Source organism: Dermacentor variabilis, chromosome 6, assembly GCF_050947875.1.
Source record: "Dermacentor variabilis isolate Ectoservices chromosome 6, ASM5094787v1, whole genome shotgun sequence".
Taxonomy (NCBI): domain Eukaryota; kingdom Metazoa; phylum Arthropoda; class Arachnida; order Ixodida; family Ixodidae; genus Dermacentor; species Dermacentor variabilis.
In genome coordinates this window covers 100668732-100693335 of record NC_134573.1, presented here as the reverse complement: position 1 = coordinate 100693335, position 24604 = coordinate 100668732, and the positions used below count along the sequence as shown (strand labels likewise).

The 24604-nt window shown below is 46.8% G+C and overlaps 1 protein-coding gene across 5 annotated transcripts in view; it reads left to right on the top strand.

Annotated features, from left to right (window-relative positions):
* LOC142584952 (uncharacterized) overlaps positions 1–24604 on the top strand; it is a 79673-nt gene that overhangs the window by 17903 nt on the left and 37166 nt on the right. For 3 of the 5 annotated variants that reach the window (XR_012828989.1, XM_075695324.1, XM_075695321.1), the window contains exons 5-16: positions 4088–4180; positions 4845–4940; positions 7599–7688; positions 11285–11374; positions 14133–14231; positions 14326–14406; positions 14475–14564; positions 16816–16905; positions 19553–19648; positions 21844–21930; positions 22043–22141; positions 24086–24358. Coding sequence is in view for 4 of the 5 variants with exons in the window: in XM_075695324.1 (XP_075551439.1) it covers positions 4088–4180; positions 4845–4940; positions 7599–7688; positions 11285–11374; positions 14133–14231; positions 14326–14406; positions 14475–14564; positions 16816–16905; positions 19553–19648; positions 21844–21930; positions 22043–22141; positions 24086–24358 (1284 nt within the window). In the remaining variant the exon portion in view is untranslated. The remainder of the gene's footprint in view (positions 1–4087; positions 4181–4844; positions 4941–7598; positions 7689–11284; positions 11375–14132; positions 14232–14325; positions 14407–14474; positions 14565–16815; positions 16906–19552; positions 19649–21843; positions 21931–22042; positions 22142–24085; positions 24359–24604) is intronic. The other 2 variants (XM_075695322.1, XM_075695323.1) reach the window with 2 other exon arrangements.

The following is a 24604-nucleotide window of genomic DNA, read 5'->3' as shown; positions in this document are numbered from 1 at the left end:
ACATCTTAAAAGCAAATCCAAACCCGATGTAATAATGCTACAAGAGACACACGAATTAGCAAAACTACCCGGTTACCAAGCCCAGTCCCCCATCCGGGGAGAACCGCGCGGTAGCTACTTTGGTCAGGAAAGGCTTAGTGGTCATTCGTCACGACATTAAGGCAGCGCAGATTGAACAAGTATTCGTAGAAATTATACCCAAAAGCAAGAGCCAATCTAGCACGTTTATCCTCAATCTGTACAGCAACTCCGCGAACATACGACAGCGCTTCCTAAGCCTTTTTAGGAGGGCCACCGACATTGCGGGCTCCCATCCCCTACTAATCGGGGGATATTTTAACGCATCGCACGGAGCGTGGGGCTACGCCTGTACGAGAGCCAAAGGCAAGGCTTTATGGCAGGGCATACAGGAGACAGGCCTGGCACTCATCAACGACCCCAGCGCCCCCACCAGAAGGGGAACCGGATGGACAAGAGACACCACGCCCGATGTAACATTAGTGAAGAACACGAGAGGAACCAGTTGGAATAACACGTTCGAAGACATTGGTAGTGACCACAAAATTCTCGAAACGACACTATTGGAGAATTTAAAGATCGAACCAAACAAAACCTTCAGATGGAGGGACTGGGACCAGTTCCGTAAGAATCGAGCAGGAATGACGCACGCGCCCATCACAGACATTCAACAATGGGCCGAAAAAGTGATGGCTGACGTCAATGAAGTTACAAAGACCGTGACGCCAGAACTTCCCGTCGAGGAGATTGACAGCCGCCTGGGGCACATGTGGGAGGCCAAACGACCGCTTCAAGCCAGGTGGCAGAAACAAAGACACAATAGGAAGTTGAGGAAACGCATAGCTTTACTCAACAAACAAATAGAAGACTGCAGAACTCTTAGTAAACAGCAATGAGATGAGATCTGCAACGCGATGGACGGACGGATTAGCACCGGTCACACATTGCGCCTGCTCCGACACCTGCTAGACCCGACCAAGACCGAGGCAATGCATAGGGAAACCATGCGCAAGATAATACACACACACGTCAAGGACGAGGAAGAAATCCTTTCCGAACTCTGGGACAGATACGCCTCGTAGAACCCGACTATTCAGCACCGGGAATACACGGGAAAACCTAACTTCTCTCTGGACAGAGACTTTGGCGAGGCGAAAATCTGGGCCGCTTTGCAAAAGCTCAACAGCGCAAGTCAGCCCCGGGACCGGACGGCCTAACTAATAAGACCCTTCGTAACTTGGACAACGAGACCAACTCCGAACTGACCAAGTACATCAACGATTGCTGGACACGAGGATGCATCCCCGACCAGTGGAAAAGAGCAAAAATGGTGCTCATCCCCAAACCAGGGAAACTCCAAGGTGTCGCCAACCTTCGACCAATATCTCTTACGTCGTGCGTCGGCAAGTTGATGGAGCACGCCTTCGTCACCCGGATCAACGCACACTCGGACGACGTCGAAGCGTATCCGGACACCATGCTCGGGTTTCGAGCTCATCTCTCCACGCAGGATGCAATGTTGCAAATCAAACACCAGATACTCGACAACAAGACAAGAGGTACCAGGGCCATTCTAGGATTAGACCTCAAGAAAGCCTTCGACAACGCAGCTCACGCAGCCATACTACCAAGAATTGCCGCACTTAATCTAGGAAACCGAGCGCACAGCTATGTTCAGGATTTCCTCACAAACAGGAAAGTCTCCTTAACGCTGGGCAAACTCGCATCCGAAGACAGGAATATGGGCAGCGTCGGCATCCCGCAAGGCTCGGTCATCTCGCCGATGCTCTTTAATATCGTTATGATCGGCCTCCCCGAGCGCCTCAACGCCATCGAGGGAGTGAATCACACAATATACGCGGACGACATAACGATCTGGGTGTGCGAGGGAAGCGACGGAGCAATCGAACAGCGGTTACAGACCGCGGTCGAGGTGGTGAAAGAGTACCTCGTGGAAACCGGTCTCGTCTGCTCGCCAGAAAAATCGGAACTCCTCCTCTACAGCCCGACGCTTAGGTGAAGACCCCCCCCCCCCCCAAGGCTTACATCCAGCATGCTGCATACGAAGAAATTTGCATACGCACCAAAGACGGAGAAGAAATACCCAGGGTGAAGCAGATTAGGGTGCTCGGACTCATCATAGAATACAACGGCACCAACGGAGAAACGGTGAGGCATTTCGAGACTAAGATCATGAACACAACGGGGCTCATCAGAAGAATCACCAACAGACACCAGGGTATGAGGGAGGCCAGCGTCGTCAAGCTCATACACTCCTTCGTTATTAGCCACATTACCTATGTGGCCGCCTACCACAACTGGTACGCGGCCGAATACACCAAACTGAACACCCTCATTAGAAGAACACACAAGATGGCACTGGGCCTTCCAGAAAGCACAAGCACGGAACTTCTGCTACAGATGGGCGTCCACAACACGCTCGAAGAGTTAATTGAGGCACACCAAATCTCGCAACTCGAGAGACTAGCGAAGACACGAACGGGCAGGAGCATTCTGGACAAACTCGGGATAACTTATCACAAGCAGCACGGCGACAAGACATCCCTTCCAAGCGTGATAAGGGAAAAGTTCCTGATCTACCCAAGAACATGAACCTCGAATTCAATCAGGGTCGAAGAGAGAGTAGAGCCAACACTTTGCTACAAGCTTTCGGTAGGGACAAGGAAGCGCTGTTCGTAGACACTGCAGAATACGAGGATCGACGTGCTTTCGCAGTGGCAGTCCTTAATACCGACAAACAATTGGTCAGTTCATGTAGTATACGTGGCAAAAACCCCGAGGTAGCGGAAGAGGTGGTGATAGCCCTAGCCATCGTTAACCCCAGGTGCAGATGCGTACTCAGTGACTCGCAGACGGCGGTCAGAAACTATGCACAAAGCAGAACTTAGCCAAAGGCTGAGGCTATACTCAAAGCCAACGCGAACTATGTCACCCCCGAGGACACGGAGGAACGACACATTATATGGTTCCCGGCTCACATGTCCCCCGACACCCCCATACCCAACCTCAACGAGGAGGTCCACCGCGTAGCGCGAGGTCTCACATTCCGCACCCGCGTAGAAGGATCCTCTTGGGGTTGTAAATCCAATGGAGGCATGGACAGAGAGGGAAAGAATGACCAGGTACTGTGGTATTACAAAATTTTAACAAAACTCCAGGCGTGTTTATCCACGCCCTAACCCCAAACTCGACAGGGCCCAATCGGTAGACTAGAGGCAGTTACAAACCAAGACCTTCCCCAAACCCGTCCATCACAGGAGGATATACCCAGACGTCTATTCAGACGATAACTGCAAACTATGCGGCAGGGATCACGCATCTCTTAGACGGATTCTCTGGGAATGTGAGGTTATATGCAGAGAAAAAGCAGTTTCCTCAGATGAAGCTGCGGCGCGATGGACAGCCGCGTTGCGCAGCTCAAACCTCCAAGATCAACTATGGGCCATGCAGCAAGTCCGTGACTCGGCGAGGAGACAGGATCTCTGGACCCCCTCGGGGGCGGCCTAGGCCCAGGCCACGAATTTGCCGGATTTTCAATAAAGTTGTTACTCGATTGCAGCGATTTGTTACTGTTACTCGATTGCAAACTCGATTTGCAGCGACGCGGATCCCTCTCGAGGTTGGAGCCGAAGAAAGCCTGTTTCAGGCCGATCGTTTGACTATTCTCGGAGCAATCGGAGGACCCACGTGATCGGGGCGTTTTGTCGAATCTCGGTCTCGTTCGTGCCCAGCTCGAAATCGAGAGCACCGCCGAGCACTCTGAGCTGGAGCGGGACTCTGTCCAGGCGCACCAGTTCCGAGGCGCTCGATGTCGACCGGCCGAGTGCGCCGCAGGTTCATTAATCATATAATCGTATAGCTTTAGTTACGTATGGTGTTCATTGCAGATTATCGCGCGGTATCGGCGCGACCACCAACGCTACTGCCTTTACACTGCCAAAAATAATATTTTGTCTCAAATACCTGATTATTGATAATTTTCTTCAGCCGTTCATTAAGCACTTCGTTTATTGCGCAGCATATCTATATCGCTGTCTTATCTTCGCAGAATGCCCTTTGTCGAATGGCTCTACCGCGGCTGGTGGAAACGACCATAAGATCGCCACAAAGAAGGAACCGAAGCGAGTACATTGGGAAGAAGGTACGGTTCCGTCTCTAGGACAAGTGTATAAAACGCTCTACAATATTTAAATATTGTCACGAGAGCGTCGATCGGCACGTCGGTCAGCGCCGTGTCACTGAACGCAGCTGCATAAGTAACTAGCGTTCAAACAATCAATGCGCTGACAAACAGCAGGGCTATTCCGGGTTCACTAGCATAGCCTAGCAGACGACGCTGGCACAATGGGACTCTGCGCGCGCATGTGTGCATGCTCGCTCAACATGTGCACATGCGCGCTCAGCCTCTCAATGTGGGAGCATCATCTGCTAGGCTATGCCACTGAACCCGGAATAACTCTGCTGTCTGTCAGCTCACCCATTGCTTGAAACTGCTTATTGTATACCATGCAAAGCGCCTACGTACGCATTTTCGTTTGCGTTGGAAGCGAGTAAGCAGTGAGGGCGTTGGGTGGAGCTTACCGGAGTGGCCTAGCACGCGATGCTCGGACTCCAGTATGCTTTGTGCGCATGCGCAGGTCGTCGCTAGTTTGGTACCGGCGCTCCGCGCCACGGTGCTGGCCGACGCGTCGGTCGACGCTCCCGTGAGGTTATTAACAGGTTGGAGAGCTGTACACTTTTCGTTTCATCAAGCCCTTTTTATTTGTCAAATTTTCTGTTCTGCGCCATATGCACCTCCTTTGCAGGCGACCGACTGACGACTGTGTTTCCAGTGCCGAGGCGAAGCAACCACAGGAAAATGGTGTCCGAGAAGTGTCAGAAAGCGGGCGACTGGAATCAAGGCAAGTTTTCGCCGCTTTGACACTGATATTTAGCGGGTGTCTTAAACTTGGAACTATACAGAATATAGAAAGAAATTGCCCGTGACAGACAGCACATTTGTAATCCATGAGCTAGATTGCTCGAACGGACGGACATGCACAATAAATCGAAATGCATAATTGTCTAGATAACGAAGTTGTACTAATTAAGCTTAGCAGTGATTACTTTACGGCACGTTGCAATTTACAAATTGTAGATATTCACATGCGATAACCCATTGACGAAGGAAATCAACTAGGAAGAGGCAATGAGTGACGCCGGTCGCGGGATCAAATCCCGGTCGCAGCGGCCGCCTTTCGAAGGGGGCAGATTTCAAAAACGCCCGTGTCGCGTGCACTGGGGGCCCTTTACAGATCCTTTCCGTTAGGGGTCAAAATTAATTCGCAGACCCCCACTACGGCGTGCCTCATAATCAAGCCGTAGTTTTGGCTTGTAGAACCCCAGAATTCAGTTGCGCCACGGCGATAGCCTTGGCAAGCGAACTGTCTGTGACGCCATTGCTTTTTCCCTCGAAGTGCCGACGCCGAGCCCGTGACCTCTGAGGCTCAGCGCATTGGCCACAAGAACGTTTGGTTTCCGGCAATTTTTAATAGATGCACATTTGTTCGGCTGCAGCTGCAGTAGCTCTGCCTTATGTTTCATGACATTTGTTTGTGGGATGCCGCTCTTAGAATTCTGTGGAATAATTTACTGAAAGAACGCAACACCTGTTATGAGCGACCTTAGTAATTGAATAGCGCAGTCAATATAACCCCCACACACGGCATGGATAAGCATATAGCGTGCGTATAAAAAAAAATAATTTATTGGAAGCGCTATCTTTTGTGCGAATTCACTTTACCTGTACCATTTCCTTTCTTGTTTTGCTTTGTGAATACAAGTTCTCCTTATGACTGTTTCATAGAGAAGTATTATTATATTTGTTTCTCGGTAATTACTACTCTTACACTGCCTGTATTTCAGTTATTACTGTTGCAATCTGTTTCGCGTTCTAGATAGTCTTCTCGAATCTCATGTTTGTACATGCTTTTCTTGTTATTATTAATGTAGACACATCATTACTCTTCTACCTGGGTAATTACGATATATTCACTGTCTGTTTTTCAATTTTTGCTGCTGATAACTTACGCCGTGTTTTTCTTTATGTATACGTCGTTTATATTATGGGGTTCATGTCTTTCATTATGACAACTTGTAGTGATTTTTGTACCGGTGTAACCCGCTGGTCCTATCAAATTAATTATGTACCTACTGATAAGCGGAGTTCCCCCTGATAGTTGTTTTTACTCTGCGACCTCTTAAAGCGCTAACATATTCCTGTATCTGCTTGTACTTGAAACAATAATATACCTAAACGGGGCGTCACGGCGACGGTGACGACGACAGCAGAAATTCGCTTGGAGTGTCCATATAATTACTTCAGCAATAGCATGAGCTTAGAATCTAAAGCTGTATGTGCCAAAACGACGATATGATTACGGGGCACGCCGTAGTAGGGGGACTCGGGATTGATTTCGACGACCCGGGGTTCCTTAACGTGCACCCGGTGCACGCAACGCGGGCGTTCCTGCATTTGGCTCCCCCATCGATATGTCGCCGCGGCGGCCGGAATTCGATCCCGCGCTTTCAGTCTTCGCAGCGCGACGCGAAAACCACTACACCGTCTCGGCGGGTTAATGTAACATAGCATACTGGAGCACCGCGACTTTTATGCCATTCGCATTAATGTACAACACTCGTGGCGCCTTGCGCAATAGAATAGAATTTATTGACAGGAAGGACAGAGAGGTCGACCTGAGCTAGTGCGCTCTGGTCTGCTACTCTGCACTGGGGAAGAGGGAAGGGAAGTGAAAGTACTGGTGTGGGTCATGATGATAAGAGAAGTGGTGAGTGTTTACGTCTTGGACAATATTGCACATAATTGTGCGGGATAGGCCGAGCGAAACGATTTTCCGCCGTGCGTAACTCTGGAACGCCAGCGCTATGTACAGACGTGGATTTGTAAATTGAAGAGTGTCTAAGTGAAAATACTATATGTGTGTGCAGTGTAGGAAGCCGGTCAAACGGTAGAGAGAGGATGGGAGAGCTTGAACGTGTTGTATGTATGTATGCATGTATGTATGTATGTATGTATGTATGTATGTATGTATGTATGTATGTATGTATGTATGTATGTATGTATGTATGTATGTATGTATGTATGTATGTATGTATGTATGTATGTATGTATGTATGTATGTATGTATGTATGTATGTATGTATGCATGCATGCATGTATGTATGTATGTATGTATGTATGTATGTATGTATGTATGTATGTATGTATGTATGTATGTATGTATGTATGTATGTATGTATAGTGCAACTGGCGGTGGTCTGCTCCGGACCACCGTCAGTTGCGCTACGCTCTTCGAAGAGGCACGATGTGTGTTGTCGAGTGAGCTCCTGAGCAACACTTTGGAAATGTGGTGAACGTGGTTTGAACCATGAATCCGAGACTTGAAAGAGGTGTGACGTAATGATAACGTATTTCTTTTGCATTTACCATTAAATCACCACTGATTCTTTTCGTCATGCTCTTTCCGTGCTAATCGACGCTTCCGTTCCTTCATTTTTAGGATGGCCATCGCCGCATTATTCTACAGGAAAACGGCACAACGACGAAGCCACCGTTTTTACAGAGGAGCAGGAAAAGCAGGAGGGTCAAAGTAAATGCTCGTTGCCTGTACTCTCAGGCTGCGGTTATTGTTGCTTGTTTACGTGCTTTTTTGCTTGTTTAAGAATCATGAACGTTTTCTTTTTGCTGTTCGTTACCGAAATCTGATGCCGGCTTTGTGTTTAGTCGCTAATGCACTGATGTTCTTTGCTTATAGTTTTTTTATTTGTTTGGTACCTTATCGTACTCATCGCATATGCTCTAACTTATTTATTATATGGTACTTGATTTTTTTGTGTTGTTCTCGGACCCGTTGTTACAAACTGTGCGCCCAGGACTGTGGAGGTAGCGTGGGCCTGGTTCTTGATCAGTAGGGAGAGGGCCTGGGCAGAGACGCGAGACGATCGACGTAAAGAGTTGCAAATAACTGTTAATTGCATCGCTACGGAGCGGTCAGCTCTACAAGCTTCCTGACGGAGAACGATATACACTCTAGCTTGCACTGAAGACTGAAGTTCGCTAGGAGGGGGGGGGGGGGGGGCGTCTCTTGTGGAGTCTTCGGAACACGCTCGCTCAGGAGAAGGAGAGAGCGAACGCTCTCCATGACTGCGGCCGCCTCTCTATACATGGATGCCAGTTCAACGGATTTCCTACCGCCAGTGGCCCAGCAGAGGGAAAGGCGCACACACGAACACACACACATGTGCACGCATGCACGCACGCACAGAGAGACAGAAAGACAGACAGAGAGAGAGAGAGAGACCACCGGCGTCTTCCTTGCCGAGCATGAGAAGGAGTGAATACACGTACGATCTGTTCTTATTAATAACCGCAAAATGAAGGTGTGGTAGGTTGGCACGTTGATGCTGCATCCCGAATGTTCATGCCAACTGGTGATAAGCGAAACGCACTTCATTGGTGCACTTTTTGTCTAGGACGACGTAACAGTGCGCATAAAACTGGCGTCAATCTTTACGAAAGGCAACAGTAGTGATGTGTCTTCAACAGCACCACTTAAGACAGGACCAAGCAAAAGAACGCAAGACGCGTGCCGACGTGTTCTTTTGCTTTTCTCTTTCTTGCTGTTGACGATGGATTGTTACCAACTTGCCCAATTTGTAACCTTTTAACTAAGGCAGTTACGTACTTGAAGGGCTCCTAAAGCATCCCCGATAATTCGAAGAACAATCGCGTACTGCCGCCTCCGGGTTTTTTTCCAGTCCCTTCTTCGCATGTCTTGACGCAAATAGGGCCACGCACGTGACGTCAACAAAGTAAAAGCTGTCGATTGGCCTGTGTGCCAGGGACTTCAGTTCTGATCCGTGTGACATTTGCGCAAGATCCTTCGCTACGTCATGCAGTCGCGAACGCCGGCTCATATTCGTCGTTTAGTCGTCCGGCTTGCCTGTCGTGCGCAGTTACCTGGTTTCCCTATGTGTAGCCTGTTTTATTTTGGCGTGCGGCGGCGACAGGACGTTGCCGAAAAGCGCGGAGCCCTGATAAGCAGAGTGTGATGGTTACTTTACGTTGCGCTGCTGAGCTGGAGGTCGCGGGTTCTATTTCTGCCGCCGCGATGGCCGCATTTATATGGGGCCGATATTCAAAATACTTTCGTGTAATTAGATTTGTGTGCACGTTGGGTAACCCCATTGGGGGGGGGGATCAAAATGAAACCGGCGTCCTCCCCTACGGCGTGCCTCATAATCAGGTCGTGGTTTTGACTGGTTTGACGTAGTAGGTACGTGTGTCTTAGAGAAAAAAAATCACCGCCTAAGCACTCCATACAGATGCTTAACCAGCGAAGCTGAAACGTGCGGCCCCGGGGTTTATCATTGGGTTAATCCAGACGGTTCATTAAACGACGCCGTGGTAGGCTGCCGGATCCTCGGTACGCAGTTGCTGCTTGCGCTCGGATGCTTGGGCCAGTTCTTGTGCCCAGGCTGCAGCATCGGCACAGCGTAGACGAGCTCGTTCCCGGTTCTGCTCGCGCCATTGCTAATCAAAAGCTGCCTGCTCCTCAGGAGTGCACATGGCGCGTGGCCTACCCACTTCGGAGCAGAGAAACTGTGCGCGCTCGCTCGGCTGTGATGGAGAGCAACGACGTCACTACTGGTGCACCTAATCCAACACCATCTAGATAGCACAATGCCTTTTCACTCCGATCCATGACGTCATGTTACGTGGCCCGATTGCCATAGAACCTAATGGGGATGCTCCCGAGTAGGCAGCAGTGATTTTGAAGTCACCGCTCTCATCACGCCAGCCTTTTCAAGGGAAATTTCGGGCCAGGTAGCGTGACGTTTTGGATCGTTAAACAGGCCTTGTGCTACTAGGTGGTGTTGGTAAATCGCGCGCCTCTCTTTCTCTCAATTTTTTTCGAGCTTGCGCATGGGGTTGCACCGGAGGAGTCTTCGGCGTGCAGGCGACCGACCGACGGACGGACGCACGAATCCGCTAGCCATATACAGCTTCGCTGTAAAACGTGGCGAGGTGGAGGGAGCAGGGAAAGTAGCGAAGGCGAGAGAGGAACCACTCGCTCGCGTTCCGTCCTAAGAGTTCTTTAGGAGTCATTTTAGCGACTTCCATGCAGTTCCGCATGCGTCCGATTTTGTATACGGGGTTAATGTTTAAGCTAATTGCTTCCCAGTTAATTAAATATTTAAGAAGGCTTAAAGGCAAGGCTTGACAGGCTATTCAATGCGTAGGGCTTATAACCGGTTGTCTATCGGACTTGCAGAATGGCTGCCAAGGGACGGGAAGTGCAGTAGGGATGGCTGAAGACTAGGCGGTGTTATGAAATTAGAAAATTTCCAAGTTTAGCTTGAAATCGGCTAGTGCAATACACGGGTTATTGGAGATCGCTGGGAGATCGCCTTCGTGCTGCAGTAGACAAAAACAAAATAGATCGGTGATGATGATGAAAGGCAAAGTATCCAATTTGGAACCAAGTAACGAAGGAGGTTAAGAGAACCCTAAAAAAGTATTCAACCGAGTCAGATTGATAAATTGTTCGTTTAGAAGGATATCAACGTTTCCTGTGTGCCAGTGTATGCTGTATAGAAAATTGCTGCTCCTCAGCTTGAAACGACCGGACCAAAAGGTACGAGTTGACGTAACCCCCATGTGACTTCCCTCTCTTCCGCCCTCTGTCAATCGGGCAGTGTTGACGTTACAGGGAGGTGTGCCGTAGTCCAAAATAGGTGGCACCACTGAGATTTACCATTTTCGTCAATTTCACGCTAACAAAAGCCTCGTTTCCGCTACGGATGACGAGTTCGTTGTTAGAGAAGTGCAATAGTTTCAGCTTGCTCGACTTTATATCTTCCTTTGACGTCCGTTTGACAGGGTCCTCTTAAAATGTCTTGACTTGGGAATCCCTCTCTATTATCAATAATGACTGCACTTCACGAGATTTCTAAGCTGGGATAGTCTGCGTACCAAGCGAGCAGCGCTGGCGACATGACGGGTGTTACTAACCTCTCGTATCGCTTGTGTCCTTTCGCGCCACAGGTGACAATCTGCCCTGTCCGTATCACTTGACCCGTCGTCTTCCCGGTTCATCGCGTTGCATCACCTTTAATGTCATTGCTGAATAAACTAGCCTGAACGCGAAATTGCTTGTCCTGCAGTAACGACGTCTTTTTGTAGGTAACCTGGGCAATAGCGAGTGTCCAGTAGTAGAGGAAAGAGAGGACGGGACAATAGCGCCGTGTTACGAGGAAGAAGACTGGGAGCCAGGTAAGTGGCCTCTGGAAGTCTTTGTCTAAAAAACGGATAATGCCGGTTTCTTAAAGTTGGCTTTGCCGCAGTAGAGCACTGTTACGCGGTCTAGCATACGCAGTGTATTGCGGTGAAGCATGTTAAAAGTGGAAATGGGCCACTGTCGCAAGATATCGTTCGCGTTCCTTAATTATCCACGATTGCATTCGCCGTCTACGGTTGCAGTACGCGCACCGGAACGTCTAATAACTGCACTGGCAGCCATTCAAAGTTATTTCTGACGTTGTTGTGGCGATTTAAGTTCCTTGTTCTGGGCGACATGTCCGTCCCTAGCTGGAAGAAAATATTTTGTTTGTCAAGCGGATGGTCATGCGCTTCACGTTTCATGATGTGTTTCATTGTTTCTACTATGATATTTGCGCGCGTTCGTGGTTTTCTACCCTGGTCTTATACAAGTCAAGACGTGCTTTTCTTGGCGTCGCGCCTTCCAAAGGGGCATGACCATGGCCCTAAAACAAGGGCGTTGTCAGGGCGACCTAATGCCTGCCTTTAGGAAACTTGCAATATGGAATGCTTCTTCCATCCTTGCCGAAATTCGAATCATACTTTTCTCTGTTAAGGGTTACTTCGACTGGTCGGTCTGGCGCCTGTGCCCAGAAAGAGGGACACGAGGAGCGCGAGGTGCCTAGCACTCTCTCTCTCTCGGTGGGAGTTCGCTCGCCTCTGCGTATTTGAATGGGAACTGCAGAAAAAAAGGAACAAAGTAAAAACAGAGAAAAAGAAAGAGATCTCGAAAAAACGCAGTATTAAATTGGGATTTGCTTAACACTTGAACAAGATCGACTTAGGGAACGTCTTCGGAAAGTTTCAGCACCGTGATAATACCGCTCTAAATTCCTGAACAGTTTGGTCGTTTAGGTGAGGTCCCAGCGAAAGAAAGGAAGAAAGACAGGAAAGTTAGCGATAATAAATGCACGGTCAGCTACCCTGTACTAAGGGACATAGGCGGAAAGTTTTTTTTTTCCGAGAGGGGGGGGGGGAACTGAGCTCTCCGAACCCCATATATACAGGGTGTCCCACGGACGTAACCTGAGCCAACGATTAAAAATATGCAAATGCCATGTGGCTGGACAGAACCAAGGTAATGTTGTTTGCTGTCGCTTGGAGATACTCGGATTATTTTTCTTTCATTCCGGCTTATTAAATAATTAGTTTTAATTAATTAGTCAACTTCTCAAGTATTATAATTAGATTAAAAGTGTCAATGAGAAAATTGTAGAAGAACATGAAAAACTCCCGATACAGCTTTGTGTTGCTCGATACGTGCTATACAAAAGTGTTTTTCCGAGCGTGAAAGAAGCCCGCGAATACAAACAGAGCTCCTCGAGCGGCCAGTCATGCGGCAACTTTGCGTGTATTTGCGGGCTTCGTTTATTTCGCTCCGGCTAACGCAGTGGGACCTTGTTCGAGGGCGCTGCTTTATTATGCGGGTGGGAGCGCAGTCACATGGTAGCTTTCATATCTCGCGGGATTTATTTGTCAGCCGGAAAAAATTAGTGCAATCAGCACGTCGCTGAAAATGCCACAATTAGTGCCTACAAATGCTTCATTGACACTTTGATAATTATAGGACAGTACGTCTCGAGTTATATGATTAATTACAATTACCTAGTAAAATCTCAGTAACGAATGCATTACTGGCAGCTACTTCACTTTACCGGAAACAATATGCACTCGGCCTTCTTCGAATGACGTAATTGCTGTTTTTTTTTAAATCTCTGTGCAATAGTTAATTGGGAAACCTTGTATACATTTATGACCTCTGCGTGCAAGTGACGATGTTTCTATCCCTTGTAAATGTTGTAAATTATTATAAGAATTCTTTTTCCATGAGTCGTTAGCATTGCTTACTTGAAAGAGAAACAATACTGAGACACATATTATTCCCGTGCATTTCAGACATCGTTAATGAAAGACTCTGCCGAAGGGTTCACTGAAGTCTGCAGTGTTTTTGTCAGAGTCAAAAAAGCACGCGAAGCAATTTGAGGAGAGGTGAACATACAGCAACTTATTCATTCTCTAGGCATAGGTTATTCATACCTTTAGAAATAATTTTTAATTGGTTACCTCTTTCTCTTTGAATAATAAACTTTGTGCTGTGTGTCTATTTAAATGTATTGTGTATGCGCATGGTGTTTACAGTACAAATTTAAAACAATGTTTAAATGAGAAAAAACGGATGAGGCAGCCACCGCTAGTGCTTCTAATGCGCTTGTCCTCCTATTGTCAGGGTGTGCACAGATAAAGCGAAAGTATAAATTAAGAGCTGTGCACGTCCGCGTCAACAACAATGCAGCAAGCTATTAGCGGCAATAAAATTTTAGGTGAAAAGGTCGATGCAAGTCAAAAGAAACCTCAAATGATGTGGGTGACGAAACTCTGGTCATGACATCTTAAGTGTGTGTGTGTGTGGAGGGGGGGGGGTCTGCCCCCTTCGAGCAGCTCCGGAGAGGGCAGAGTAGTCGGCGCCTATGCTGAGGGAAAGGGCACATAAGTCGATGAACTGGTGCGATAAAAAGGAACTGTCTGCGCGCGCACGGAAGCGCAAGAAATTTGACGAAGTGACTGTGCGATTATTCCTTGTTTTCACAGGCAGATTTACTTTTTCGAAATACATGAGCCCGATCGGTAATATAGTTGCTCCGGATTGGACAACGAATTATCCACCATCATGTACTGTACAGCGATTTACGTGCTTTACTATCTCGCGTTGAAGAATGTCGACAGGTGACCGAGTCTACAGCGGTGACGCAAAAGGACCAATCGACTGTGAGCGCTGAGGAGGTGTGGCATGAAGAGCGGCAGTGTGAACAGAGTAAGCGACCTTTAGTCATGTGACTTTGCAGTTTTCTTTTTAATTTTCTCCTACATAATTATTACAACTTCGATGTATCGCCTTTGTTTTGTAGAAGCGCCGTTGACGATTGAGTTTCCAGCGGCGAAGCAATGTGACCGCGAGACAGTGGCGATCGAGGGTGACTGGAGACCAGGTACGTTTTCAAATTTTACCCGAGCGTGTCGATTTGCACAGCGGCGTACGTGTCGGCTTTTCTTGCAGAATGCGCATCGTCGCTTGAATGTTCAGCGGTGGCTGAAAACGAATCAGAGACCGTTGTAACGGAGGAGCAGCAGGAAATTCACGAACAGCGTAAGTGTCGGTGGCGCGTTTGGATGTGCGAGTGTCATTATTTCGTTTTAACTTTAACCCATTCCTCCATACCATTTGTTTCTGCGGAGACTTCAAATAACTCTTAAAGATTACCTGTGGCAGATGGCGCAATTCTAGTCCTTGAGCGGATCTACTCGAAGAGGCGGACCTTAATTGCAAGAGAAATCAAAATGCCTTATTCAAAAACAAAAAAAATGTCCTAATTAAGCTTTTAGCTGATTACCTTACGTCACCTATCGTGATTTACAAATTGTAGCCCCGGTGAGACAGCAAGGCATACCCAAGTGGAAATAATTCTATGAATGCCATCGTTTTCGAGATGAGCGCCATCAGACTTGCGGTAAAAATTCGCTGTCAGTCCACTTAATTTTTGAATAAGACGCTGTTTTTCGCAGAAGCACAAAGGTAACAGGACTGTCAACGTACTTCTTCGCAAAATTAGAGAATTGATAACTGGAAACTGGTGTCACTTTGAGAATTTGTTCCAATTGAACCGCCTTGCGAACCCCCCGGCTACAGTTTGTAAATTGCAACATGTACCCTAGGGTATAAGTAGTTTAAAAAGAAACGTAATCAATATTTTTTTAATCAGTGGAACATGCATTTCAATTTCTAATAATGTCCGCCTGCCTGAGCAATACAGCCCAACGCTTTGATTCGGGCTATCTGCCACAGGTGATTTATTTTTTTTAATTAGTTAGTGTTCGCAGAAAGACCCAACGCATCCTGACTGTGTAGTCCGGCACATATTCTACTTGGTTGTCTATTTGACTATTTGTATATTTCCACTGGAAATTTAGCTTCACTGTAGTTCCGTGCGCTTGTCATTTCATTATTTTTACTGTTCAACTTGTGTCAGTCATCACTTGAACATGCTTTATCTTCACTGTTGTCTAGTACGAGGTTTATACAACATGCTTTGCCTGCCAACTTTGTGTGACCACCGGCCTCCACTTGCTTCGCCTATTGCCCTTCCGATGTTGTGGTGTGCTCATCTTTCATTCAATCATCATCATCATCATCATCATCATGGTTACGCCCACTGCAGGGCAAAGGCCTCTACCATACTTCTCCATCTACCCCGGTCATGTACTATTTGTGGCCATGTTGTCCCTGCACTCTTCTTAATCTTCTTTTATTAGGATCATATAAAATGGAATGAAATGAAGTAAGGTTCGGTATTCGTAGAAGGCAGAAGATTCGTCAGGCAACGTCCTTTAATAGTGAGGGTATTCTACGACTAGTTAGATAAGTGTTTCAGGGTCCCGTTATAAAATTTCGTTTTAATTAAAGGCACCGAATCGTAGCGCGGAAGGCGGCTCAAAATGGCACCGCGTCCGTAGGACTAAAGCCCCACTGTCCAAGCGCCACTGCCGCTTTGGGTTGGTCGGCGAAAAAACGTGAATGGAGGGGCTTTACGTAAGACGGGGCGTGCATTGTCTGAGTCCTCATTATTAAGAGAAAAAAAAAGCTCTTTCCCTTCAATTCTTTATCACTTCTCACCAATTGTCGCAGTGAGCTAGTCACTGATACTAGCTATATGTCCTATAGTACTCCATGTCCTAGCATTGCATTGTTCCTGTGTCCAAACACATGGCTCATACCCACTACGTAGGATCGACCAAGGAGCAGGCGGTTCCACGTGTGTTATTACTAAATAATAACAGAAATAAAATTTGCATAGCAGAGCACCGGTTAAAGAAAGATAAATTTTGAAATTAGGAAACAAATACCGTTAAGAATTTTGAGATAAAATAAGTTTACATCAAGAAATGAGATAGCAAAAATGACAGGTAATGTTAGGAATTGAACAAGGTAATATTTTTTTTTCTGTTTCTCATAAAATTATGAATTGTGAAAAAAGCATTCGTCTGGATGAATGACGGCAAGGACTTCCCGAAAGGGAGAATGGTTGGCGAAGTTATTGATAGCCCAGTTGGGTCGCACTTGGTTTGATTTGATTGCAATGTTTTCTCTGTTGTCGTTCACAGCGTAGTGGGGAATCGCGAGTCTCGCCCAGCGATTGTTTCAGCTTCGCACCCACAATCCTTTAAGGCAAATTTTCTGGCAAAACAAAAAAATAACTAATTTGAATTGAACGAATACTTGCCGCCTCGTTACATTCGAGGCTTTGTTCGCTGCTGTCCCTTTGAGTACCTGCGACCAATTTGCAGTGCGGTGTTTTTGTGTGTTTTTTTTTTTACGAACTGTCGCACGATGATCTTCGCAGAAGCCCCGTCGAAGTCCTTGTCCGCAACGGCGACGCAAACCGTGCAAGAGACGAGCGGGTCGGACGAAGAAGATGGCTACTGGGATGACGGCAAGTTCAGATTTTTTTGTCACTGCCGACGTGAACGCATGGTCTGGTGGCCCTATGGTTAGATGGGCACATTTTGTGTTGCTTTCGACGTGTGTGCGTCGCGATGCTAGGATCGCTGGCGAGCAAATGGAGCTTGCAGCAGCAGCTCGGGATGCAGAGCTCTACCAAAGGAAGCGTGTGCCCAAGAGCAATCTGTTTCGCTCTATTGAAGCGCGTTTCCTACGTGTCAGTGCCTTCTTTACGTAGTTATAATCGTAACGACGGACGTTTGCTACCCTAGGGTAGCAAACCGGAGGTTTCAACGCTGGTTAACCTCCCTGCCTTTCTCTCATTTGCATCTCTCTCTCTCTTGCATTTGCGGACGTTTGCGTTATCAGTTGTTGCCATGCTTCTTTGTCAAGTACAGCAAGTGATGCGCTTGTTCCTTCGAATATTGGTAGTTACGTTCACCTGCGACAGTCAGGTGCATATTAAGTGTTCGCAGCGTAGTTCGTAAAAGCTCCTTATCTGGAAACTTCCTGTTTGTCTTATGTATACCTCCGAAATGTCTAGTAGCGCAAGGTTTAACGTGCGATAGCGCGTTATATTTCTGGCGCTGGTATACGTCATCTCGTGTAAGGCGTCTCGTGTGTGATATGTCCAATGACGCAAGCAACACTGAGCAAGAAAGGCGACAAGAAATGCGAAAGTGAGTACAAAATTTTTGTAGGCAACAGCTGTCATTCGCGAAGTTCATGCTATGCGCGGCGCGGTATGGATGCACCGCAGCAAACGCAGATGCTTATTGAGGAACATTTATCTCAGGAGGTGCTGTCCAAGTACACGAGAACAGAAAAATATTTTTCTCTCGGCATCTACAGCGCCGATTGTTATGATATTTGTACCATTGAAGTTTAAACGTTAAACATCTGCCGTCTGTAGGGGGCAGGTTTTTTTTTATGGCCAATATTTTTATAAATAACTTCTTGAATGTTGCAAAAAAAAAAGAAGAAAAACGACAACAGGAATCAAGTTCGTAGTTCTGTAACTTAGCAATAAGAAATGATAACAGAATAGTGTTATCATTGACGTGTATATTATTGAGGTATTTAAAGCGTACATAAATTGACGTATTATGCACCGCTCTGAAATTTGCCACTAATTTTCAAGTTAAGCTTTTGCAAAATACCTGTAACCATTGCACGAGAAGAATTGGAACCGAGGGGCCGGGTTTTCGGGAGTCACAAACACATGAAGCCAACAGACAATGACAGCAAGAAAGACAAAGAGTTGATTACTTACTTATTTTAATTGAAATGTGGAAATTATAAATAAAGTAAAATAAAAGTGGGCGAAAGGATAACTGGCCGCAGATGGGATACGAACCCATGTCTTCGCATTAAGCGTGCGATAATCTTACCACTGGAACTACCGTGGCGCCGTTTTCCCGTGCGCTTTCTTGGATATTTATGTGCAAAAATAGCGCTGGCTAAATAAATATCACACATAAATATCGCTAGCTAACATTCCGAGAGATAACCCGGAGAATGTTAGCCAGCGTCACCACTCACGGCCTTCGCGGTGTATGTAGAACACCCTTCCTCCCGCAAGGCCTCACGTGGTACGTGAATTTGGGAGAGGGCAACTAGCCAATGAACCTTCGTGTGCTACCCGAAGGCATCAAAGCTTCTTGAGACGAGACGCCCGCCATGTTATGGACGAGAAGAAGGGGAACGGAGGGACCCGGTTTTTGGCAAGTCACAAACACATTAAAGCCAACAGACAAACCAAACAAGGAGAGCCCTGGGAGAAGGCAACTAGCCCCTTTAAATATAAACAAGGAATTCCTATATGTTAACTCTCGTACAAATACATAAATAGCCAAGAAAGTGGACCGGAAAGCGCTTTAGCTCCATTGGTGCGTGCATCGCACGCGGTATTCCCGAAGACGTGGGTTCGTATCATACCTGCGGCCAGTTGCTTGTTTGTCCGCTTTCATGTCAATTTATTTATAATTTCTACATTTCAATTCAAAGAAACAAAACAATCCCGCCGTCGCTTTCCTTGTTGTCATTGTCTGTTACCATGTCTGTTATCATCGTCTGTTACGTCACGTAAACTGCAAAGCCTCATAATATAACATTTGTCCGATTTAGGCGCTTTATCAGATGCGATTTGCAGAACTGCGACATCTGTCTGTGGTGCAGAGTTAACTGATCTCTTCGCTTCCATGCTTCAGCATTCTTCTAAACTTTCCAATTTTCGGCAATTTTCGTATAAAAAAAGTATGAGGTCCAGAAATCGACATTCTACTTCTTGCAGTTGCTGGAATTTCGTTTTCTCTCTCAAAATTCACCAAAATTCCATCTCATCGGTTGCATAGTTAGTTGTCTAATGCGAGTCCGCTAATGTGCTTTTACGTGTGTTTGAATAGGCGAATCGGAATTGGCCTTCGAGTCAAAACGCTTTCTCCCAACCATGGGGTACTGCGTTTCGCTCGTGCCTGAACAAGTGCGCGCACGTCAGCGGAACCACGTGTTTGTTATCGAAAGTCTGTTTACTGTGGATCTCAGTGCGCTCGATGAAAGCAGGGCTATATATTTTTTGGGCCACCTTGCTGTCATTTTTCCCTTTCCTCACGTAGTTCTCTGTGCACATTTGCCTGCAGACGAAGACGACCTGTCGGCGGACGAGCCCACAGTGATAATTCGTATCGAACCGAGATCGGAGGAGGAGCAGACGACAAGAGAGAGTTTAGAACAACGTGAGTTTACGTCTGGGGCCTAAGTATTTATATTCCTATGACGAAGCCGTTTTTTTTTCTTTTATGTAGTCTAGGATAAATAGAAAGTCTTTGGCAGATAGATTTTGTGACCAAGAACTGCTTGTATGCGCCTATAGCTGGGTGCAATTCAGAGTGAAAGCAGCCAGAGGGGTTTAAACATCAAATGGAATGTTTTGACAGGTTTAGCATGGGGAAAACGATAACACCAATAGGGAAAGAACAACGAAAAATGACAGGACAGCTTTTGATCAGGAGATTTTGGAATTCAAAGTGTAATCTGGCTGTCTAAAGTCACAGCTAGTAAGGCGTTCTTATAGTTTAGGCACCAGGACTTGTACTCGAACGTTAACTGCTTGTCATTCTGTTGATATATCTTGCGTCGCTGCATGCTTGCCAACTCTCCTGAATTTTCCTTATAGTTTAGGAATTTGAGCTCGTTTTAAGATATTACGAATTGTTCCTCAAATTTTATGAAAAGTAGTTTCAGTTCGCGAAACATGTTTAAAGGTGCCTAAGGACAGGGTGGCACAATATGAAAAAACTGCACACCAGAAATAAAATGAGATAGTCATTGTGTCGGCCATTTATGGCGGCACTAGTCACCACATACTAGGGAGGTACTTGCTTTGACTTAGATTATTCAGAGAAGTTCCCGAAGCAAGTGAAACCATTTACTATCATGGCGCCGGAAAAGTCAAAGTGTTCTAAAAATTATCAGTTTCTTGTCTGTTTCTTGTCACTCAAAGTAAGTCGTCGTTCATAATATGAGCATGTATCTCATAAAAGCTGTGCGCCTAGAGCAAACTATGAAAAAGAAAGCTTGATTTCAATCCCCTTCCCTCCGCCCACCCCTCTCTCGTAAAATTTTACGCATTTCGCTCTTCACAGGCTCGAAGGGATGCTCTTTGCGATCGACAGCGGCCGAATAATGGATCTCTCAGACTAAAGCCAACGTTTCGACAGTGGCCTCCGGGATCCCAACAGTGCACATTTGCTAAGGTGCGCCGTTGCGATCTCGGAAGCCACGTTTCGATGAGCGGACTTGTCATCGTCAGGGTAACTGCGCCGGTAGTCCTGGCTTTGCGCTGCTGACGTCGAGAACGCGGGTCCGAATCCCGGCCGCGGTGGCCGCATTCCAATGGGAGCGTCATGCAAAAGAAGGTCGTGTATGTAAATTGCGTGGACGTTGAAGAAACCCAAGATGGTGAAAATTAACCCGCAGTGCTCGACATACGGCATGCGTCATAACTAGATCGTAGTTCTGGCGCGTAACACCCTAGAATTTGACGTTTGAAGTGCTCTTCTTGGCAGCGTTTTAAGCCCTCGTGTCAGAACTTTGGCTCCAGCCTCAGAGATGGATACCTTGAAGGGGTTAGAGATGCAATTAGTGCATGGGATCGACTAAGGCCTGCCGAGAACTAAGAACACTGGGCTGAGTGGAGGGTAACATGTTGGGCGAATTTATTGAAAGAGAGAGAGAGGAAAAAAAGGAATGCGTAAAGGATAGCTTAACGGAGAGCTTGCCTATGATGCGAATTGGCTAACTGCGTGACGTAGGGCTCCTTTATTTCCCTCCCCCGTTCCTGCCAAGACCTTCAGTAATGCTTTTAAGTCCTCAAGATGTTTCAGAATTTGTGCGTCCTAGTAGTGTGCATCAGCATCCCTGATTTTACGCTTAACGTATTTTTTTTTTTTATGGTGGCGACAAATTTATCAAAAAGAAATGAACAGGCTACTTTTGGTTACTTTCGATTTCGGTCTTGGCTTTTTTTCTTGTGTACTCAACGACAATACGGATCCTTTGCCCGATCGCACCTTGGTCACTTCAGAACAGCCGCGGACGCCCAGTGGCTTAATACGTTTGCGCTGCTGAGCTGGAGGTCGAGGGTTCGATCCAGGCTGCGACAGCCGAATTGCGATGCGGACGGAATACAAAAGAAAAAGAAAAGAAAATGAGAAAAAGAAAACTCTCGTGTACTTAGATTTAGGCGCACGTTAAGGAACGCCAGGGGGCCAAAATTAATCCGGAGCCCTCCACCCCGACGTAGCACCTCCCAGTCAGATCGTGGATGGGGCACGTAAAACCCAAGAATGTGCGTAGTCTGTTCACCACTTCAAGTCTGCGTGTTCCCTCGAAGATGTTTGCTTAGATTCCCCGCCGTTATCTTTCGCAGGAACCCCAGTGGCGACTACCTCAACGGCGTCCACGCAGTTGGACCTCGCGGCAATGCCGGCGGGAGCGTACGAGTATTCCAGACAAGGCGAGTTATAGAGACACCAGTGTGAATTGGTTGTTGTTGTTCAAAATTTTCCTTTTTTTTTGCGTGATTGCTCGAGGGCGAGACATAGACGTATCTTTCTTTCTTGTTAAAGAATGGCTGTCCTCGACCGAGCCGGCAACCTTAACGGGAAGCGACGACCCGAGGACCGCACTTGCACACATCGATGGAAGAGGGCAGTATTGGGGAGAACGTAAGTACACCGTAGCGACCTTTTTTTGTTTATCAGTGTAATTGCTGGTAGAATCCTGTCTGAACACGGCATTTCGCAAGAACCGTATGTTCAAAAAAAGAAAGGGAATAAAATTCCGCTGACTAACGAAAGTCTTATTTTGCAACTGTAGTGGTCCTCCAAGCAATGCTGGGCGTTGTTGAAGAAGCACGCGATTGGACAAACATTTCTTTTTCCTCAAGATACGTATAGTCACCTTAGTCTGAAAATAAAGTTTTCAAGGATCGCCACATTACAGAATGCCTGTGGTAGGAAACAAGTTATGCAAAAAGGATTTCGATCCCCTGTTGACTCTAGCAATTTTTTTCATGGAGTGTGTGTGTGTGAAAACGCGCAGTCCCAGAAATGAGGTGTACTTTCTTATTGCGTCATTCGAGTGCTCGCTTCACTTGCTCGTTAGTATATTTTCTATAATAGGGTTCGTGTATACGCGACGTTTGTATTCCTCACAACTGTGGCTTCATACTAGAGAGTCGGGAACTCTGTCAAGCTGCTGCTGCAGTTTCTTGTTCCGTGAACTCCTGTTGACGAACGAAAACAAACAGATCGTTCTTTTTTTTTTTCCATTCATCACCAGCATCAGAAAACAATTGCTTGCTTTCACTCAAATGAGCGCGAATCGCAGAAAGCAATCGACAATAATACTCAATGTAGGCAAACAGTCGAACGCCTCCGGAAAAGCCGTCTGCTTCATTTAAAGGGACTTTCGCATCTTTCGCAAAACTTGCGCGATTTCGTGCAACCGTGACGCGCCCGCGATACACACCTCGAAATCTTTTTCTGTTGGACACCTCAGATGAGATGAAGGCCGCCTGTACTGTTGGATAAGAAAATGCGTGAACGATGGTGGGGATTGAACCTCCGCTTTCCGGCACAGCGGTCACCAGTGCTCTAACCGTTACTATTAGGCCACGACCGCGCGCGCATTTATTTCGTGCATGCGTCTCTCCGTATGGGTCCGCCAGATCCGCTGAGTTGCAGCCGCGGCCGTTCGCTTCCTTGGGTATTTGGGTCTGTGTGCTAGAGATCCAACGCAGTATTTATTCGCGAAGAAACTGCAGAAGCGCCTTGTCGAACTCGTGGTACACGACTTCATGCTCGTAGACTGCAGGCTGGTCTGTCCACACCCCGGCACCTAAAAGCAGTTCTTATGTATTATGGACGTTAAAGAGGGGCAAGAAACATACGCTGCCCCAACGTATTATTAAAGGGACTAAAGAGATATTTTTTTTAGCTGTGTTTTAGTACATTACCCTTCCAGAATACAACAAAAAATGTCCTTAGTGCTGCGAAAGGACGCTTTGTAAATCAGAAAAAAGGAACGCAAAACAAAGAAGTAAAAAGAACGAAAAAACGAAGCACTGGTAGCGATTCCGCCTTGAAGTTTGCGCATCGGCCTGCATGCCGTGACGTCATGAATTTCGACGGCGTCTGCTCAGGCCTAAGTAAACCTTTATCGGTGAACGTGAACTGCGTTGTATTTTATAAGAGCCAAATACACTATTTAGGAAGTTGCGAGAACATTTAGTGAGCAGTCAGCGGCCCAAATGCGAAAAAAGAAAGATAATTTGAAATGCGTGACATCACACTGAAGTATCAGCCCTTAAGTCTCGGCGCGAAAGTAGGAAAAAAGAATGAACTTTTACCTTCACTTCCTCTAATAATTAATCTATGACCACGAAATCAACGAAAATATAGTTCCTCAAGAAGGCACTGTCAAGTTACACTGATTCGTCGTTTCTCTTCTTGGTGTCCGTTTAAGCCGCATTCATCGAGAAATGCCATCTCTGTGAGAGGTTTGAACGTGAACGAGCCCGCGGTTTAGACTTAAGAGTCATTTACACCTGGCGCCCCTGTTTAGGCAGCATTTCGTATATAGGTTTACACCACCGCCACTGCTTGCAGAGGGCTTCGCGGCCGAATCGCCAGCTGTGAAGCAAGGAGTCCCAGATGTCGTGACGGCGGTGGAGCAGCACAGGGACGAGTATTCGGAAGCAGGCGCTACCACTTCGACTGTGCAGATGTTACCTGTCCTGTCTTACCTGTGCTTTCCCGTGGTGACGTACGAGCCGTTTACTGTTCAAGTGCCGTCGGCAACCGAGTTCCCGCCGGATTCGCTACCTTACGACGGGTCGACGGGGACGCAGGAGCAGCCGAAAGAGGACCACTGGGAAGAAGGTAAATTCTCAAGCACGATGCTCTTCGAATCAGCTTTCGGTAGTCGTAGCGGTAGTGGTAGCACGAGAAGTTGTAGAAATATAGTAGTAGTAGTAGCAGTAGTAGTAGTAGTAGTAGTAGTAGTAGTAGTAGTAGTAGTAGTAGTAGTAGTAGTAGTAGTAGTAGTAGCAGTAGTAGTAGTAGTAGTAGTAGTAGAAGTAGTAGTAGTAGTAGTAGTAGTAGTAGTAGTAGTAGTAGTAGTAGTAG